Source organism: Macrosteles quadrilineatus, unplaced genomic scaffold (genome assembly GCF_028750875.1).
Source record: "Macrosteles quadrilineatus isolate MER2022 unplaced genomic scaffold, UCM_ALF_1.0 Scaffold_9__3_contigs__length_116548681, whole genome shotgun sequence".
Taxonomy (NCBI): domain Eukaryota; kingdom Metazoa; phylum Arthropoda; class Insecta; order Hemiptera; family Cicadellidae; genus Macrosteles; species Macrosteles quadrilineatus.
In genome coordinates, this window is record NW_026542602.1 from 20,000,448 (window position 1) to 20,021,799 (window position 21,352).

At 34.4% G+C, this 21,352-nt stretch overlaps 1 protein-coding gene across 2 annotated transcripts in view; it reads left to right on the plus strand.

Moving 5' to 3' along the window:
- LOC129003872 (synaptic vesicle glycoprotein 2B) overlaps positions 1 to 21,352 on the plus strand; it is a 61,502-nt gene that overhangs the window by 23,419 nt on the left and 16,731 nt on the right. For both annotated transcript variants that reach the window (XM_054432199.1, XM_054432198.1), the window contains exon 2: positions 19,338 to 19,451. In XM_054432199.1, coding sequence (XP_054288174.1) covers positions 19,418 to 19,451 — 34 coding nt within the window. In that variant the 5' untranslated portion in view covers positions 19,338 to 19,417. The remainder of the gene's footprint in view (positions 1 to 19,337; positions 19,452 to 21,352) is intronic.

Consider the following 21,352-nt stretch of genomic DNA (forward strand, 5'->3'; position numbering starts at 1 on the left):
TTGTTCATATACTGATATCTTTTAATCTGTATATCAATATAATAATTCATCTCCCTTTTCCAATCGATGTCTAATACATTATCCAAGTAGATCAATAGACAACTAATTCAATATAATGTAATATAGAACATTTTCAAATAGCCTAATTATGTAAATACGTAATAGCTTATAGCCTTTTGTAACAAAATGTCTTCAAATTGAATATAACTTACTTAAATAACTTCTCCAAATTCAAAATTGGCTCTTTAGGAGATGTAAGTTGTTATAGTAGGTGTGTGAACAGTGACCTACAAGTCTACAGTGATATAGTCAGCATTGACATGTGATTTCAGTGTAACAATGCCCTAAACCTTCCCCACTTCCAAGAGGGCTGTCAACATACTATAAAGTGGAACTTTTTTGTTACATCAAAGTTTTTCCTATACAATTATATTTAGACAAAGTGATTAAAATTTAATAAAAGAAGATTCACATCACGGTCATATAATGTCCCTTTTATACCCTTAAAGAGTATTTTGACCATTGAAGAAGACATCTAAATTGGGTGTGATTACTCCTGTAAAACCTTTACCTCGAAGCCATTAGAACATTTTAGGTCATAACCTTTTGAACCTTCATACTAAATTTTAACATGAAGAAACTATTTGAAGCCAATCCCAGAACATCAATTTCACTAGAAGAAGAATTTAAAATAATCTATTATATCAAAACCTAATTTCAACTTTTTATCCTTATGTGAAGATAGCCTATCCAAAGATCAACTACTACATCAACGAGAACATTGAACAGTCAACTTGATCTCAAGTTTCAGCCATAACTTGCTATTGAATATTGATTACAATTTATTGTTATTTATTAGGCCTAGATATTTTATTCTCCAGGACAATTGATGAATGTTAAATAACCAAATCACAAGATTAAATTCCACCTCCACCCGATCACCCCAACCTGAGAACATGTATGTAACAAACCCCTGAGCCTAAATTGAGAACATTGTATTAGCCTACAGCTCTAAGCAACTTCAAGTTAATTAAACTCCTCACACTGTAAACCCTGATTGTAAATCCCTTTTATTTTTTTCCATCATCAATTGTGTATCTTCATTGAAGAACAAAATGTTTTTTAGACAATAACAATAGCGTGTCCTGAATATATAAGTATAACTTTTGTATACTCATGAAAACCAGAAAAAACATTAAACAATTATCAATCGGTTGTGTTAATTCTATAAATCGCCAGCAAATTAAAAAAGATCAACCTTTTGGTAAAAGAATACCATGATTATTGAAAACTTCAATACCCCTTGAGCTTGATATCTGAAAGATTTTCCTTTTGATTTACTTATAATAAAGAGGTCATTTATTAGGCCTATAGGCTTTAATGAATAGGTTGATGAAACCATTTCATATACAATACAGGCACCGGGGAATTTTTTGCAGTACACAAAATATTAACCACGTTCTTTATAAAGACCCACGCAACAGTGACAGCGAAAAAAGTAAATAAACATCAAACAACGCTCATGTGACGTTAGTTAAAGGAGGAAGTTACGTACCACAAAGGCGTTTATTTTACGTCGAAGCATGAGTAAATGAGAGGTATTACTACATAATATGACTACAGTGGAACCTTGATAAGAAGCCCCTCGATAACAAGCTGCCCTTGATAACAAGTGTCATTTTCAAATCCCCTTAAAATTATTTTACCCTTAATCACATGTTATTACATACCTCGATAAGAAGTCAACCTTGATAACAAGTCTTATTTTACAATCCCCATGAGAGTCTTGTTATCAATGTTCTACTGTATCGCTTGACCACAATAAAGGTTTGTTATATTAGATTATAAGCAATTTAACAATTTGAACGTTATATTAAAAAAGGGGTTCAGACTGATACCAGTGATATAGAAACATTTGAATGATACATTTTAAACGTTTATCAAAAGCAAAGTAGCAGACACAATTACTCAACTTATCGACATTATATATTGCATTTTCTAAATAAATGTGAGGTGATATTTATTTGGAAGCAAGAGCGATCGTTTACGAATCAAAGTCTAAAAGAATAGCTTCTTTTAAAAGTTTATACTTTGTGAAATATAGCCTTCCTTCAACTTCGCACTAAATTAGGTTTACAAAACACTGTACTTGGATACTTACTTGAATACTTGGATACTTACTTGAATACTTGGATACTTGGAGAATTCCCACTGGTATCGCATCAGCGACGTGGTCGTCAGGTTTTTATACTTTTCTTGCTTTTAATTTATATAAAATTGATTCATTTCCTCTTCAGGGATGCACATGGCCTAGACATATATTTCATCAACACTGTAGTAGGCCGCATGACTTAAAAATGTTTTTAGCAGGTTCTTGAATTTGTTGATAGAAGGCTCTTGCGTGATGTACTGAGGCAATTTATTGTAAATCTTTATACTATTGAAGTAAGGGCTCTTGCTTGCAAGGGTGGAATTTACTTGTGGTACATGAGGATTTGTTGCTCTTCTTGTATTGTAATTGTGGACCATGCTGTTAGTTACAAAAATATTAGGATTCTTCAACGAGCAATGCAGATTCCAATATAAAGAGAGATGGAAGTGTGAGTATTATCACAAAATTCTCTGTGAGAATTCTTAACTTATTGAGTTGAGAGATTATATCGATAACAATAAGTACTATCGCCAATAACTTATATTTCAGAACATCGGTATTTATAATTCCCAATGACGATGAATAGCCCTAAAGCAATGACCCTTTAATTCGGAAGATTTCCATTTATACCTCTGTCGTAGCTGCATGCCTCGTCACACCTTATTGTACACTTTGAAGCGATGTTCAATTTCACACTCTGTTGAACGCGACGCTGTGCAATTGCAATATCACTCTTGCAGATTTCTTCAACGAATTATGGAATACCATTGCATATTTATTTAATACAATAAAATTTAATAAAAAGAAAGTCGTTATCCTGGAAAGTTTTAGAGTATTAGAAAAGTTAAATGGTCCCAGCTCTCTTCGTTCTGAACTGACAGAAGGAAAGGAAAGTGAAGGATGGTATAAACAGTAAATAAATAAGTCTACCTAACGATCCTATCATTGAGTATAGGCTACATGAAAGTTTGTACTTCAAGTATTATTTACATTTTTAGTTGGTTTGGGCTATAATGTTAGTATATTTTACTTGTAATATTTACTGGAAGTACCTTCATTTACATGTTCATTGTGTAATACTGAAGCTTGTAAAATAATGACTATAAAATATTGTACTATTTACAGTGGAGAGCGGGATGCGCAAGTGTATCAAAACGCTTCGCAACTAATATTGCTTTTGTTGTAATGTAAAGTTGCTATGAGATCTTAATTAATATACTTATAGGAAGTGTGAAGGAAATTGGGTAATTTTTCTGTTTCTATCGTACTAATCCGACATGCCATCTATATAATTGACATGATCTTTAGTCTATTGTAGCCTTAGTTATGAAATTTGTATTAACCATTCAATAGTCGAATTACTCCTTGTGTAAATTATGTTCTACCCAAAATATATTATTTTATCTACTTATGTATTATTCAGTTTTAAAAATCTTTGTACAGCTAAATCTAGAGTTCTACTGGACCAATTTCATTATTTAATGGGTCTTTGGAAAGCTTAAGTCGTGCAGATATGCAAATAGGTATGATAGTTTGTTTTATTATGATTTATGGTGAATAAATAATTAAAAAAATCTCTCCATAAGAAATACATTGAAGACGGCGTTTTTCACACAATTTAATTGGGTGTGACTTTTGGCTGCCTTTTTTAGTATTTACAAGAAGTGCATGGTATCAATTTGTAGAAGATTTTATTCTCCTTCAGAATATCACGTTCCACTTTTGTCGATTTCCTCACCATTTAAAAGTTATTTGCAAAAAAGCTAAGCAACCTCCGAATTTATAGTAATGAGGAAATACTGAGTTAGGGATATTTTTGTTAAACTTTATACAACTAAATCTAGACTTCTACTAGACCGTTCGTAATTATGAAAATTCGATTTAATTACATACTTGAGGTGAAACAAAACAAACAATATTACATTTAAAACACCTTTTTTCTCAAGTTTATATTTTCAAATTTATATTTTTAGCCAACTTTGGGCTGCTTATATTGAGTATTTTCAAGAAATACATTAAATTATATTTGTAGTAAATTTTATTCTCTATCAGAATATCACCTTCCACTTTCGTCGATTTCCTCACCATTTCAATGATATTTGCAAAAACGATAAGCAACCTCCAAATGTATATTGATGAGAAAATCCCGAATTAAAGACGTTATTGTTAACCTTTGTACAATTAAAAGTTCTACTGAACCGATTTTATTAATTAATTGGTTATTGGAAAGCCTAATTCATGTAGAATAGCTAATAATTATGAAAGTTTCATTAGTTTAAGATTTACAAGGTATAACCATGGTATAACCCACCAAAGTCAACAATTGCTGTTGAGGTTGCAAGCATAAGAGGTTTGACTATAAATCGATGATAAATAATTCAATTTGTTTAACTAATTTGGGTTGTTCGTGTTTTAGCAGTGAGCTTTAGGAACGACCGATCTTAATAATCAATAATTTAAATGGAAACAACTGAAGGTTCTTCGGTCAAAACTAAGGATTACGTAAAATTGAGTAAATATATATAAAACTAAATTCCATATCCAAGATATAATCAAATTTATGTTTTATGATTGAATGATACAGTATCTTGAACTTAACTGATTAAAACTATCAACATCTCATATTGAAACCTTGATTTCTAGAAGTATTTTAAGACCAAGACATATAAAATAGCCAAAATAATAATAGAGTAACATATAATTGCAGATAAGTATTTAAACGATTATAATTAGTGTTGATTCGTGATTCAGCAGTGTCCGATCTTAATAATCAATAACTCAAATAAAAGCTGGTATTTCACTTAAGGTTTTTATACCAAAACATATAGAGTAATGTAATTAGACCTGCTGGAATACATCTTTAATTGAAGTAAAAAATCTAAAATATCTAATTTAAATTTCTTTGTCGAGTAATACATTAGATAAATTAATGATGATGGTTGATGAGAAATATGTGTTTGCATAGCTTTATTTTAAGATCAAAATAATGAAAATCGGTCGGGTAGAAGAGACATAAACAAATATAACAATATAAACGAACTCGAAAAAAAATTAACTCCCATAAGAATTGTACAGAGAGGCAGTTTGTGCATAACTCGAAAAAATATACCACGAAATATACGCATAAGAATGCCGATGCTTGATGGCAAATCTGTGGTGCGCCCATACCTTTAGTTTATGGCCAAAATTATGAAAATCGGTCGGGTAGAAGAGCTAACCCGAATCGGAAAAGAAAAACCAATAATTTTTATGGATGGCAATAAGTGGTTTACAAGTATGCATAATATAATCGTACGAAACGTAATTTTACAGCTTATTGTTATTTTTTTAATATATCTTTCTTTGATTAAATGTTGTTGTTAACAATTTGCATTTGTGTTTAAAGTGTTTTTCTTATGTTAAGTGTGCCATTTTAATGTTATCTGAAAGTGGCGGTTCCAGGACCTCGTCAAGGGGGGCTTAGGGGGAGCACCCCCCAATAAAGTAGGGGGGTCCGGGGTTTTTGAAATTTGGAATTTTCAAAGCCGTTTGGTGACTTTCTAAGGCCATTTTTAACACCTAAAACCGTGCCCAATGGTCCATAAACTCCCATTTCACCTGTTGTTTGTCATGAGCAAATAGACATTTAAAAAATTAAACTATGACGATTGCATTCATGAATTTCAAAACACACTGTAGACTACGGCCATATCCTCCTAAAAGCCGTTAGGTGACCTTCTACAGCCTGTTTTAACGTGTCTAGAACTGTGTACAAAACCTCACATTTCCCCATTTATTTGTCATGAATATTAAATAAGTAGACATTTTCAAAACTAACTATGACGATTGCATTCATAAATCTCAAACATATTGTAGGCTACGGCAATATCCTCCTAAAAAAGATGTTTACTGACTTTCTAAAGCCATTATTAATGTCTATATCTCTGTCCAACTGTCCAAAAACCTCTCATTTCGCCTGTTATTTGTCTTTGTCATGAGCAAGTAGACATTTTAAACTCAAACTATGACGAACTTGCATTCATGAATTTCAAAACATAGGCCTACTGTAGACTACGAAGCCATCTCCTAAAAGCCGCTTGGTGACTTTATAAAGCCATTTCTAACGGCTAGAACTGTTCCCAATTGTCCTAAAACCTCCCATTTTACCTGTTAAATGTCATGCAAGCAAGTAGACACGTTTTTTAACTTTACGTTTTTCTCCATTTTATAGATCTGTCACAATATGTATAGTATCGAATTCAGTAATAGCATTGAATATATAAACTTTAACATTAGTGTTTATATAGTCAATGGTAATAGGCTACTGGTGCTACCGCTGATTGCTGATTGATGCCTGTGTAAAGTTAGTGGCTAGCAGACAATTTGACAGCTAACTATGGAACATCAGGAAATCAGCTGTTTCCCCGTCCTCGCTCGTACGCTCGGCGCTTGCCTTTGCCCTAGCATGTCAACAGCTGACCTGCAGCTGACTGCTGTAAAATTTGATGATGCGTAGAACTTTCCAAAGCGTAATATTATTTTATTCGTTGTGCTAGTGTCCACAAAGTTTATCTATGTGGGACTTAATACTACTCCTGCCATCGTTTTTAAGTTTAATGAAAATTACATTGATGTCTGTTTTATGAGATTACGTATTTTAAGGACGAAATGTACGTTTAAATTTATTTTTCCAGGGTCCAAGGGAGGGGCTTTAGCCCCTGTAGCCCCCCCCTTGGAACCGCCACTGTTATCTGCTTAATTTGTACCATTAATATTAGTGAGTAAAGTGGTGCATGGATTTCACAACCATCATTTTACTAGAGCCCGTTGTATTTAACCACAACGGGCTCTGTTTCTGTTGCTAGTTAAAACATAATTTACATTTTCATCCCAACACACATTAAACGGACACATAGTATACAAATATTTATTACATCATTTCTTCAAAAATAAGCCATTTTTATCGATTCAAAGTAGTTGTGTAACTATTAATGCTGACTAAGCTCCATGGATTGTTAGCGATATGTCAACACAATGCATTAATAAAACAAGAGTAGTGTTCAACGGCTATTTCAGATACCATTCCAAATAACTGAATATTACTCTTATTATGATTTAAACAATTTCATTTTATACACAATGCAGTATAAAACAGTATCTGGAACAAACAAAGTTTTACACAGACGTGGTACTTAATGTTATGGGATACAATGGATGATAACAATAATGTACGTTTGTAAAATCCATGACTGTTTACTGAGAAATTTTTCAATTACTACCACATTTTTAGGATCAAATACAATTCTAAATAAAGCAATCCTGGAAATGGATATACTATTTTTCTCAATTCAAGACAATCAAACATTTATTTTGAGCACCCGATTGACACGAGTGAATTTATAAAGTCGGGAACGGGACGATTGGCACACATATTTGGATCTTCTGCCCATGGCAGTATTGGCACAATCATTTGAGCGGAATAAGTAGGGACAACTCGCCTGCTTGGAAAAGGCACGATTGGCACAACCGTTCGACCAGGTAGACGCCATCGAACGAGGGAAAACGGGAAGTTTAAAATTCCCCGTCATCTCTGCTACGACAGTCATTTGCCAGTAATATCGCGCATTTTCAATGGTTAAGTTAGGTTAGGTTAGGTTAGGTTAAGTTGGGTAAGGTTAGGTTAAGTTAGATTAGGTTAGGTTAGGTTAGGTTAGGTTAGTGTAGTTTTATTTGGATCCAGCAAGTGCAGTGACCGTAGCTGCAGATTTGTCCCGCAAACTTACACCTTGCTTACTCTAATAAGCCCTACAGCAGGGAAATTGTGGGGACAAAAAATTTACATTTTCCCGCATTCTGGCTACCTGCCTGCTACTTTCTTACCGGTCTGTTGTGCCAATTGTGCCTTTCCGAACCTTACAGGTTGACCCTTCTTAATCCTCTCTAATGATTGTGCCAGACGTGCTATTCCAAATCGGCCAAAAATGTGTGCCAATCGTTCTACGGCCATAAAGTCTACACGTTATTCATTGAGAAATGCCTACAGATATTAGCGTTAATCACAATTGAGTTATAATTTCAATGAGTTTTTTTGTTCGATTAGTAAAATATACCGCTAACCATTGTTTAAACTATAAAACAGTTTTGGCAAATTGCAATGATGAATTATTTCATAAAGTTGATATGTATCGATCTGAACTCAGTAAAACCTCCATAACCTCCATAAAATGTTTTTAGTACAATACGATACTTATATGGCACACAGATCCTTAGTTATTTTGAGATTTTATCTTTGATAATTCCAAGTCCTATAAACATTTTAAAATTGGTTTTATATTTAATTAGGTGTTAGCTTTGAAATATCTTATTACAATAAAAAACCCCTATGTGCAATTTGCATACTTTACCTGCAAAGCAATTTTGTTGGAACAATTCACCTCAGAAAAAGTTGAAATATTTACAGTACACCTTCCCAGAGAATTATAAATGGTACTTGATTACATTCGCAAAGTAAACATCACCGACGCAAGAAAAAGCGCCATTGTTGATGTAGACGTGAAGAAAGTCGGTACGTTTTTTCCAAGTACTAACTCAGTATTCCATTGTTGTTTTCGTTCGGCATTGTTCAACCCCTATGATTTATCTTGTAAGTATTATTTATAAAGGTTCGTTGACAATGAGAAACCGATTTTTTTATGATTTAAAATGTCGTTGTTAGCAAGTTTACAGGGCTTAAAGTCGTTTAATTTTCAAAACTGCAATTAATAGATAGTAAAGATTTTAGTAGATGCAAAGTTTTACTATAGATAGTTGTATGTTTTAGTAGCAAAAACTAGTGGTAATTAGGCAGATTATATATAGTATAGCATAAATAACCAACAATGTTACCTGATATTTCAAAATTAATTTATCTAAGAACAGTGCTATTTTATTATTACGGTAATGTTACATATGCGGTATTATAGTATTACAGTATTACATTGTAATACTTTGGATGATTCTACTACAAATTCTACACATATCAAAGAAAAGAGACAGTTGGTAGGTAATGCGCTGATGCTAGTAAACTTTGATGATTTGTAAAGCCGTTAAGATCAGTGAATATATTTTATAATATGCTTCCTGACTTCGATGCCTTCTCCAAATTAACTTAGTACATTACATTACATGGCGAGTGTATTTGTTATAATTGTAAACAGTGTATTGAAGTATAATGAAACAAAACATCTTAAGAAACAAATGCATTTTACAGTGTTGCTAAGGGAAAGGAAGGTTAGTAGGTTACCTTGATGTAAAATAAATATCAGTATAACTGAGACACTATAAATAGGTCACGTCTAAGTTGCACAAAAGATACTAATGGAACTGTTAACTTGATTTTCTATCGTTAATATTATAATATATTTGTCGAAAAAAAACTTTCGTTGCAAACACATGTATCATAATTATCAGAGTAACAAAAAAGGGAAATTTTATGTCTTGAATTAAATCTTAGGTGGTTAGTTAAGACCTTTGTTACAGCATAGTCTTGTAAAACTGTTTAATTTTAACTCTAGCTTGAAATTTGCTAGCATTGATTATACTGTAAACATTGTGAACAATAGGTATATATGACACATTTTTAGACACTAAGGAGTACATGAGTACTTGATATATACAAAATAAATACATATACACTCAAACCCCGAGTTCGGACATCCGGAATTTCTACCCACTTCGCGATGTGGACAGTGTGAAATACCAACGTCGTGGAGTGAGCATTTTATTCACACACTGGCCTGCAAAATGCCTAGACCGCGCTGTGGGTAGCCTAAACTGATTTACTCAGTTGCCGAAATCAACACGTTCTTCTTTATACCTTTATACCTTTATAACTTTATACCATGTATCCATCGATGACCAGTAGTAGACTGGATAGATTTCGTCAAAGAAAAAACATTTTAAAACATTTAAGTTATGATACTTTATATATTTATGCGGTTAACATGGCTGTAGATTACGAGGTCCATTCACCATTTTCCTCTGTGAAATATTCCTTCATGGAGTACAGGGGCCGCGCCTTGAGTAGCTCCTCTACTGTCTTTTTATAGCTCTTAAGAGGGAGTGACTTTATGTCCTGGTGCAGGTGGTTATAAAGTCTGATGCCAAGGACCGGATAACAGTCTTTTTGTTTACTAAGCCTGCTGAAAGGAACGTTTAAATCTTCTCCTTTTCTCGTATTATAACGATGTAGCTGGTTTCTGCAGCTGAGGTTATCTATATTTTCCTTGGTCTGCACCAGACAGTTATAAATGAATTGGCTGTAGATAGTCATTACTCCTAGGGCTCGAAAAAGTGGCCTACAATGTTCGTGTCTTTCGCTGGACGTTATGGCTCTTATGGCAGCCTTTTGAACTATCAGAATGTTCTTAGTCTCTGAAGCGTGTCCCCAGACAATGACACCATAGCTCATCAAGCTGTGGAAGAGGCCAGCTTTAAGTATGCATCTGTGACCAGATTTTTTTAATTTTCTTAAGAGGAAAACAGTTCTGGAAAGTCTGCTTTCCAACTCATTTATATGTTTGTCCCATGTCAACCTGATATCCAGCCAAAAACCTAGTAGTTTGACAGGTTGTTGTTGCAGAGTTTGGGGTTTTAAACTGCATATGAGTTCTTGGGTTTTGTCGTTGTTTATTTTAAGTTTGTTCGTTGAAAACCAGGCTTTTGCCTCGTCCATGATTTCAGCTGTTTCGAGTTTTAGTTGGTCCAATTGACTATTGCTCGTGATGAGGGTGGTGTCATCAGCAAAGAACAGGGTTCTCCCGTCAGTCCCCAGGTCGTTGATAAAAATCAGGAAGAGAACAGGCCCCAGGATAGAACCCTAGGGGACCCCTAAGCTGACATTCAGGTCACTGGAGAGAGCTCCCCTTTTAGATACCACTTGCTTTCTGTCTCTCAAATAGTCATGAAAAGTTTTTAGTGCAACGTTCTTTATCCCGTATCTTTCCATTTTCCTCAGCAGGACGTCGTGTGAGATACAGTCGAACGCCTTGCTGAGGTCACATAGGGTAAGGTTTGTCAGGTATTTGTTGTCAAAAGCATAATTTATTTTTGATGTTAGATTTAGCAACGCAGTGGTTGTTGATCTGCCCTTTCGAAACCCATGTTGATCATTGGTGAAAAGATTCGAGCCTTCAAAAAACTCAACCAGTTGGTCCTTGACTATGCATTTCATAATCTTAGCGTACATTGGTATCAGGGAGATAGGCCTATAATTAGATAGTTCTTCCTGGTCACCTTTCTTAAATACGGGGACTGTTCGGCTTATTTTTAGAAAACTTGGAAAAGATCCCTCTCTAAGACATATATTGATCACTGTAGCTAGAGGGTTGGACGTACAGTGGATGGTATTCTTTAGAATGTTCACATTTATTCGATACATGTCAGGGCTGTCCGAGTTTGAGAAATTCTTAACAATAGACTCAATTTGACTTGGGGTTACGAGTTTCCAGTTTTCTAATTTGTTCATGGGGTTTAGAGGGATATTGTCAGCTGGATCAACATTGCAATTGGTGAAACATGAAGCGATGTCAGTAACACTGTTAATGAAAAAGGTATTGAATTTATCTGGGCTATTGTTGTTTTTGCAAATTGTATTGATTTTTCTGCTTGGGTTTATAAGGTCCCAAGCCGCTTTGTTCGGGTTGTGGGAATTCGTGATATAGTTTGAGTTTGATTCCTTTTTAGCTTTGGTTACTTGACTCCTGTAGTAAAGTAGCTTTGGTAAGCTTTACTCCTGTGGCACAAAGATAGAGATGATAATAGTGCTGCCTATCAGTATGATTTATTGCAGATTTATGAATGTCATTTAGGAATAAAACTCTATTCCTCAGATTGGCCAGGTCAGATGTGTACTAGCTTTTGTTAACTCTAGTCTTGGGAATTTTCTTTGAATTATGATTCGGGGGCTTTTTTGGCACTACAGGGAAGACCTTGTCAAACACATCCTTAAAAGCTAAGAAAACACCTTCAAATGCATTAGTTGGCAACTTATCGCTAATAATTCCATCCCAATTTATGTTAGATAATTCCTCATTGAGGACGTCAAAGTTGGATTCGTCAATAGGCCTCTTATAGAAACTATAATAATTATACCACAGTGGATGAGATGTATGATTGTCACTTACCAATGGAGTCTTCATTTTCATGATAATGGCATTATGATCGGATATTAAAGGATCTACGATGTTTACCTTGAATTCAGATGGCAGCAAATCGGTCACAACAGTGTCCAGGCAGTTTTCTCCACGTGTAGGTTTTCGCTACGAAAAGACCATAAGAAAGCATTAGATTTATAAAATTTAAAGTGGTTTGACAGTTTTCATTGAGATGGAGGTTGAAATCACCTGTGAGCAGTATTTTCTTGTTTTGTTTAGAAAGATATGCCAAGCAGCTATTCAGTTGAGTGAAGAAAGTCTCCACTGAGCCGCTAGGTGACCTGTAGGCAGCTACCACAATCCAGTTTAATTTAATCAGAGTAATTCCTGTTAATTCGATGTCTAATTCTTTACAGTAACTATCAAAATCCAAGGCCTTAGCTTCGAATAAAGTATTTGAATTATTTACATAAATAGCTACACCTCCGTGGATGTGCTTCTCTCTCGACCAGGAGCCTATTAAATTAAGATGTTCTATGTTGGCATAGTGTACTATTTCATTTTTATCCAACCAGTGTTCACATAAACAAACAATGTCAGGAGGTGAGTTATCTATAAAACAGATTAGCTGATTTAACTTAGTTCTGAGGCATTGCACATTCAGACTTAGCATAGAAATGTTCATAGAGCTATCATTTGCTGATTGAGGTATAGTATTTATTATGTTTATATCTAACGGAGAGTTGTTCAGGCTTAGGCTTACCTGGTCAGAGGTTAGGTTAGGTGTTAGTTTGGGTTTTGGTTTTTCTCCCTCCAGAATAAAAAACGTTTTATTACAACGTTTTTAGGCCAGAAGGATCCGTTCATCATGTCATCCTTGAGTTGGAAGTCCGTCCCCACTTTAAAGCTTGCGTTTAACCCTTTGGTTTGAAATCTTTCAACAATAACTTCTTGTTGTTTGGAAAAGTCTTCGTAAGATAAGCCTTTATATTGTCTTCAGTAGTTTCAGATTTTAGTCGACTTAGGTGAAACCACGCTCTTTTTACTCCAACTAGGTCATCACCGCCGGAGCCGATCGCAACAAGCGGTTTTCTAGATGAAGGCCTAGATTGAGAAACTCGTCTTTGTTGGCTTGTGAAGGTATTTTCTTTCGATAGTACGTTTCTCAAAGAATTTTTCTTATTTCTTTTTGATAAAACTTCACTGTACAGTAGATTTCCTTCAGAAGATTTTAGTTTTGATGTTTCGTCAAGTATAACATCCGATGTTAGGATTAAGTCACCTCTTTGTGAGCTTAGAAGACTAGTCGTAGAGGTAGAAGGGATTGATGATTCGTTAGTTCTCTTCTTCTTCCTTGTGCCTAGAGATTCTTCTGCTTGAGCGATGTCGTCTGCTGATTTTTTTCTTGGCTTTGTCCATGTCAGAGCCATTTAACTTCGTCATATCATTCTCTACGGTCATGATCTTAGGGTTTACACCCGCGTCAGTTTCTTCGTCTGAAGTGGATTCAGTTTCTGTGGTCAGGTCGCAGTTGCCGTTTTGGACGTTGTCGTCTGCTTGAGAAATATTTTGATTTGGAACTTCCGGTAATGTTGTCAAAATTGAGGTTAGGCGAGATTCAAGTTTAATGTTATGTTGAGATAATGATTCCATTTTTGTATATAATTGGATATGGTCTTGGTTAAGGTCCTTTACTATTTTCAATAGTTTACCTACTGTTTCATATAAAGTCATACAATCGTCATTGCTACATACGTTTGGGTAGTCTAAAACTATCCAGAGTGCAATGTGAGCAAAAGAAATTGCCCACGTCGAGTTATGGGTAGTTCTAGTTTGCGCAAATGCCAAATCCTCGTTCTCACTGGAGAACGTTTTAGTAACTTTAGTAACTTACGTTTAGTACGTTATAGTAACGTTAAGTTACAACGGTATAGGACATCCATTATGAAGACCTAAATAGACAGCGGTTGGGCCTACCCTTGTGCACTTTTTGCTCTAGACAATCTGCTATCGATGCAACACGGGAAAACTGTTTGACAGTTTTAACAGACTTAACAGTCTGAACACGGAAAGAAAATTAACCCCATTTTTAGTCGGAGACTACGTGATGGTCAGTTCTCCTTATGTTGACCGGGACGACTAGCTCCTAGAACTGTAATAGCAGTTGTTGTTTATAGGACCAATGACGCCTTTGCCCTTGGTACTGATACAAAACATGAAGTTCTGTACAAACAGTTCTCAAAAACAGCTATACAGATGGCACCAAATAAATTTTTGCACCAAAGATGTACCTGATTACCAACTAAATGTACGCAAAACAGCAATTGTGTCAACCGGATCGAAAAAAGGTTTCATTAGATGTAAGAGGAGTAAGAGGAATTGTTTAAATAAATCGTGAAAATGTATTAAGTTATAAATTGTTTAAAATGCAATTCTATACGGCATCTTCTTTAGCACATCTTGTGCCAACAAGTAAAATACAAATGTAACAAGAACTGTATAATAGGCCATTTTAAGATTGCTCTTATAAGGGAAACAATTATGTCTGTGTATTTGTAATGGGCTTTTTTATATATTTTTCCTATTTGGTAATTCGGTGTTAACCTTTAATTTTCTAAAATGTTATTTATACTCGTACAATGGATAAATATGATTCAAAATAAAAAATTTATTTTCCTACAGTTACCTAACAATGTACATGTTCTCTCACTGATTTGAGAAAGCAAAGTGGCCAATTCATTCATCAGTGAGACAATGTTAACATTGTCTCACTCTAATTACTTTGTCTCACTCACTGCAGATGTGAAGGCACGAAATAGTGAGTGCGTAACATGCAGACAAGGTCGTATGCGTGCGAAATACGTTGGCAGCACTGGCTGTAAATCTGTTGTACTGTTGTGTAATGGTCATATTAAAAGTTCACTTCTGTGTAAAAATATGTCACGTTTCTTTACCAATTTATTTGTTTTATAGTAACTGTAGGAAAAATATAATGTGCAACTCGAGTGCAAAGTGCAATTTCCTCACTCGAGAAACCATATTGGTAAGTATTTCTCTCGATTGAGTCAATTGCTCCCTTTGCTCACTAGTTGTACAAATAACTATTATTTTATCTAGTGATTGTGAATTAATATGTAGATTTTTTAAATGCGGCATTTTATTCAGGCTATTCCCCTCACGTGGGCGATCACTTTTCCTCACATCGCATTGTAAACATTTTGGATTTGTTCAAACGCCGAATAAATTTTTGACTTCGGCATTTGGGTAAATCAGTTTAATCACCGCAGTCCGGGCATTTCGCTTCGGCCAATGTTCGAATAACATGCTCACTCCGTGACTGGGTATTTCACACTATCTACTACGCGTCGCGAAGTGGGTAGAGATTTTGGACATTGTCCGAATTTGGAGTTTGAGTGTAACATATATAACTCAATTTTAGCTCTGTCTAGTGGAAAGATTTTAATTTATTCTTGCACCATTACACCTCAGGATTTAAAGCAAGCTCTATATTTTCACTGAAATTCAATTCTAATTGTGAATGCATCGTAGTTTGGTGTTTTCTATTTATATGTTTTTTTACTTAGATCTCATCTCTTAAAACACACACGGTAGATTGAAGAAGCTGTAATTAAACATTCTAAACTCAAATAAGCTATAACGTTGAACCGTTTAATTTAAACTTTAAAATAAAAAGAAACGTGTGGACTCTGGTAGTTAAAGAATTAGTCATTTAACACTTCCAACTTGGAAGTGACTCATTGCACATTTCTTGACTTAACTCATTGGTCAAACGAAGATCCTGTAAACAAGGTCTACAGTCTTGTACCTACTGACTGCACGAATTGATCCTTATAAAAAAAAAAATATTAATTCAAAAAATGTATTAATTCACGCTCCAAATAAACAGTACACGTAGAATCTTTTTAGTTTTTTAAACAGAGTTTTTAGGGTTACGTCTTATTGTTAGGTTGATTTTGGGGCATGTCCACATTCAACACTATTAGGTTACTACGGTAAAAATTAATCAGATATCACGTTCTAGATGGTTCTAGCTGTAATAATGTATGGGCAATCAGAAAACATTTGTAGCAATATTAATGCAGTCACAGCGATAGAATCATTTCAAACTCTCTGTTACAAACAAAAAATTGAAGAATGAAATAGATATTCATTGATTTAAATGTGCAAATGTGCTAAGATTGAGAAACGAGGTTTATTTCTTGAAGAAAAGAATCTGCTTAAGAGATTCGGGTTTAGTTTTGTAGCTATGAAAACATAAACTAAAGAGGAGTTCTGAACGGTCAAAGAAAACTTTTTGTAAAGTCCATAATATTGAAAATGTGTTAATACATCAACTAGGCTCAAACCAAAAATACATTTTTAAGGTCTCGTCCATTTCGTCCATTCCAGCAATTGGTGAGTCCTCACCAGTACAACCTCTTTGCTTGTCACTGCAACATCGCTGTGTACTATTGATAACTTATCATTGTACAACGTTTGCGTTTGCAGACTAGAGTTTACTTCCGTCATCGTGTGTTATCAGTCAAAGAAATTCCGGATTTGGTTAGATAATGTAAATAAAACATGTAGTAGGAATCGTAAAGTGTTTTTACATAATATTTTGTTACTTTTACCTATTTTATTTCCTGAAATATAAAAATATTATAATTTATTTTATGTCATAAATAAATCGAGTTATGAGTTTTGTACTAATTTTTCTGTGTAGTATACACAGAATGTATGATGTAAAGTATCGTATGTTACTCGCCCGGTAAGTTTTACCGTACTCGCACGAAAATGTCGTGCTCACACGGTAAAACACCACTTACTGGGCTAGTAACGTAATATACTATTGTATCATTAATTTAGTAGTTATTTTTTTATGGTATAAACTAATTAGCTTATTGAACTAGTTATTGGCTATAGATGGGCCTATGCTGACTGCAGTAGCTATTTGATGGTTGGACACTGGATTCAATCCTTAAGGGTCAGCGATATAATATAATGCAATGTAAGAATGTATAATGTATGCAAACGTCAATGGTTAGAGTAATTCAATAATATTCAACCCAGGTTGTATACACGTTAAAACTAAACTATCTTCAGTGAACTACTCTCGCGACAATCGTGTCAGCTGGGAGTTGTGACGTAATATTGACTGATGAACATCAGCTGGTCTCTGATTGGTCTACAATTGCCCCAGTCAAGTGGTCGGCGCGGCGGTCAGCTCGTGTGCTAAACGTGCAGTTTTAATTGTATCATTACCCGTTGTTAGGTTGAAAGTAATTTGCAACTATGTCGTGAGTGAGTTTTAAATACATCGATTTAGAGGGACTCGAGGTCAATAATTCTCCTTTTAAAATAGCTTCTATCAATGATCATGATGGATTATTAATTTTAATCTTGAGTTTTTAGACTTGTTCTAACCACAAACTCTTCGTGCTATTTATTTAAGATGTATCAAACGCAGTTTTTAAAGATTGTACAAACAGAATACTAAACACAAATTGGAAAATGGGGTTCCGGAGAAAACTTTTTTTTTTCAAATACTGTACAAATTGAAGGGGGCAGATTTTCATTAAAATATTACGCATATATTTATGTCAGCAAGTCAAATTAATGCATTAATTCAGGGTTTTAAGTAACCTCTGAAGATTTACCCCCCCTCCCAATATATATATATATATATATATATATATATATATATATATATATATATATATATTCTTCTTCCGTTCTTCTGGTTACCTATTTTTTATATCAATTGCATAATCGGTAACGAATCTTTCGTTGCAAACCTCGATTTCATTAGACTCTCACTTATCCAAGTTTGTTAGGTTTTTAACTGTTCCTCTTTCATGGTTCACTCACTTTACTTACGATTAGATATCTTTCCTATCACATTGCATTATTTTTCTATCAAGTATCAGATTTCCTTCAGTAATGGTCTTTAATGTGTTTTATTTTTTTATCCATTTAATCACTTTGATCTCTATATTCTTAATTTTCCTCTGATATTGCTTTCATTGTCTTTGAAACAATCTACTTCACTATGTATAATCCTTATTATATCTCTTTCGTTTTATATTGCATTCCAGTCTAATTCGTCATTAGTTCATTTATATTTTGCCACATTTAGTCATTCCCTTTCATTGAGATTTTATACGAGGTATTATATTGTAAATTCTCTCATTTCACAGATTTTACAACCCTATTTGCAGTTACTGATTTATTTTCCAACTAGCAGAGTACCCGTCCTTCGTACGGGGTTTGATAAATAAGTTGGTAAAATGCTTATTGCAGTTATACTCAAGCTTTGCGTTTGCAATGGGGGAGGACACAGTTTGATAAAATTTGCTTCTTTAAATTTACGGTATACTATGGTGTTACACATCTACTATAGCCATAATGTTCTACCACTTCACCTAAACAATAAAGAAAAATAAGTTATTAAAAATTTTCAAAAAATCACAAATTATTAATCACATTAAAGATTAAAAACATAAACATAACTGAAAACAATCCTACTTTGACAGTTCTCATTGAGTATCACAGTTTTTTGTTGCTGCTTTGTTCAAATTAGCTGATTAAATAAATGCAAAAAAATTTGTGCTGCACTCTGTTGCAGCACCTTATAACTTTTTAATGCTTTTGCATATCACAGAGCCATCTTTTTTAGTTGAAACAGCTGACTAAATTCTTTAATTACCTTTAAATATGAATACTCATAAGGTTAACATTGGGAACTACAGAGCCACTGGGGTGGAGCCTGAAAGGATTTTTGAGATAAGAATATGCCTATATATGTTAATCGGGAATGTGAGCCCAATCCGTCCAGTGGTTTATGCGTGATTGAGCTTCAAACAAACAAACAAACACACAATCTTTCACATTTATAATATTAGTAAGATTTCAATTCCCCTGGATTAGGTCATCCCATCCTCTTAATTTTTTTTTATCCTCCCATTCCACTTTCTAGGGTAGACCACCCCTCCAGGCAGATATTCAATCTCATACTGTTCCTTGTCCTCTGATCTATGTACTGTTTCCTAACAGTTGACCGGATGTTCCAGGTACCCGCCACCACGACACCGAGTACACGGAGCTGCTGTCCAGCCCCAGCAGGAAGCGGAAGAGAGGACAGAGTCGGAGGATGGTGGAAAGCGACCTGGCTAAGAAACAAATAGGTGAGGAAACCAGGTAATGCTCTGGTCCGTAGTGTTGTTTGCCAATGGTAAATGGGTTATAACTGAAGTGGTAATACTATGAAAATAACAAAGTATACAAATTGTTCTTAGAGGCTTCGTGAAGGTTTCTAATATTTGTCCATGTAATCTGGAAATTAGCAAGATATTCAAGGTAATACAAGGTTGGTCCATACAAAGTAATATGGTGATGTCTTAAGTTATTATGTATTTGGGATACCTTATCCAGTGTTTAGGTTTGCTTACTGAAAACAATAACACAGCATTGAGAATATCTTAAAGAATTTGCAATAACTAAACGCCACTACTCAAATTAGTTGTTAATTTGAAATTTGTAAATCCCAACAATACAGGAAGAACATGGCAAGCACACTCAAGAATTCTTACCACTAAAAATTCCATCCCTAAATGCTACAATCGACATAAACTGTTAGTATTGTTGGTGTTTCGTAAAATCAAATGTTATCAGTCAAAATATTTAATAAAAATAAAAAAATTAAAATAAAAAAATGGAAACAGACTTTTGTCCTTTAATTTTCCCAATGCTTAAAAAAATGGATCCACATAAGATAGTCCATAGTTAAAAAGCAAGAGCGTTGACCCGGAGGCTATTGTTTGGAAAAGAAGACGTTTCATAGATAAAATCGACTTAACGTATGATGATATAGTAACGCTTAGTTGGATCAGTTTTGAGAAGAAGGTAATGTACTTTAGAAACTAAAGCTAGAAATTACAAAGGCTTTCGTAATTAAATAAAAACATTTCCAAAATAGCTTTACTACCAGATCCTTGCGTTAGTGGTTTGAAAATGTTATTTAACTTTATAGGCTTATCTCCATCAGTAGTCAAAAATTGTGGATGGCGATATCGTGTTGCTTCGTGTTTAAGTCCCGTGTCCCGTGTCGTGTGTATAAGAACTGTCTTGTTTGTACATTTTGATGTTTTTGACGTGAAGCTCCGAAGATGCTGCATCACAACGAAACATCTCAGCTTGGAATAATAATTGAAGTTAGCCACAATATACAATTCATATGTAGTCCAGGGGCTATCAGAATGAATACTTTGTTATTAACTTTAAATTGACTTTTTTAACATATCGATTTTGGAATTATTTTCTTGTGGTGTTTTTATTGCAAAGGTTTCAGTTGTTTGATTTGGAACTAATATTTGTTCTACTTATCGAACAGTCTGTGATAGCTTAAAGTAAATCTACACCACACAACCAGATTCTGAAGTTATTTTATCTCCCTGACTAGATAGAATTCAGCCTTCACGCTACACAATGCAATTAGATGTCTACTAACTAGGACATGACCTGATTGGCAGTAAAGGATGCAGGATTAGAGGAGGCCCTGTGTCATGTTAATAGACGTAGTTTAACAATGAGAGATGGCGCCGGGCCTTGTCATCACTTGCACATTCCTACGTACTCATATTTCTGTATCATACCTCATGCACAGCGCACATGTAATCTGAAACTTTGTGTGAAACATGTTACATACACTATTTAAAATACAACAATATATAAGCAAACATGTTGACTGAAGCTTCTTACATAACTTGCATTTTTTTTAATTTCATTTGTACTGTAGTCAAATAATTGTATTTGCTGTCATTTTATTAGGATCATACTTACTTGTTGTTCAAAGAATTATTGCGGACATTTTCCATCACGATGGTAAAAAAAATACACAACGCTTCGGGAACTGGAATCTGATCCCGCCCTTAGGCGATAAAAAAACTTAACTAACGCATTACAACTAACAATACATAAACGCCTGGAATACACTACAAAAAGTAGCAGTAACAAATATGTACTGTATAGCAGTCAAGTCATGATACAACATGGAAATAAGAGCCGATCACAAAACACTATAGTCTAT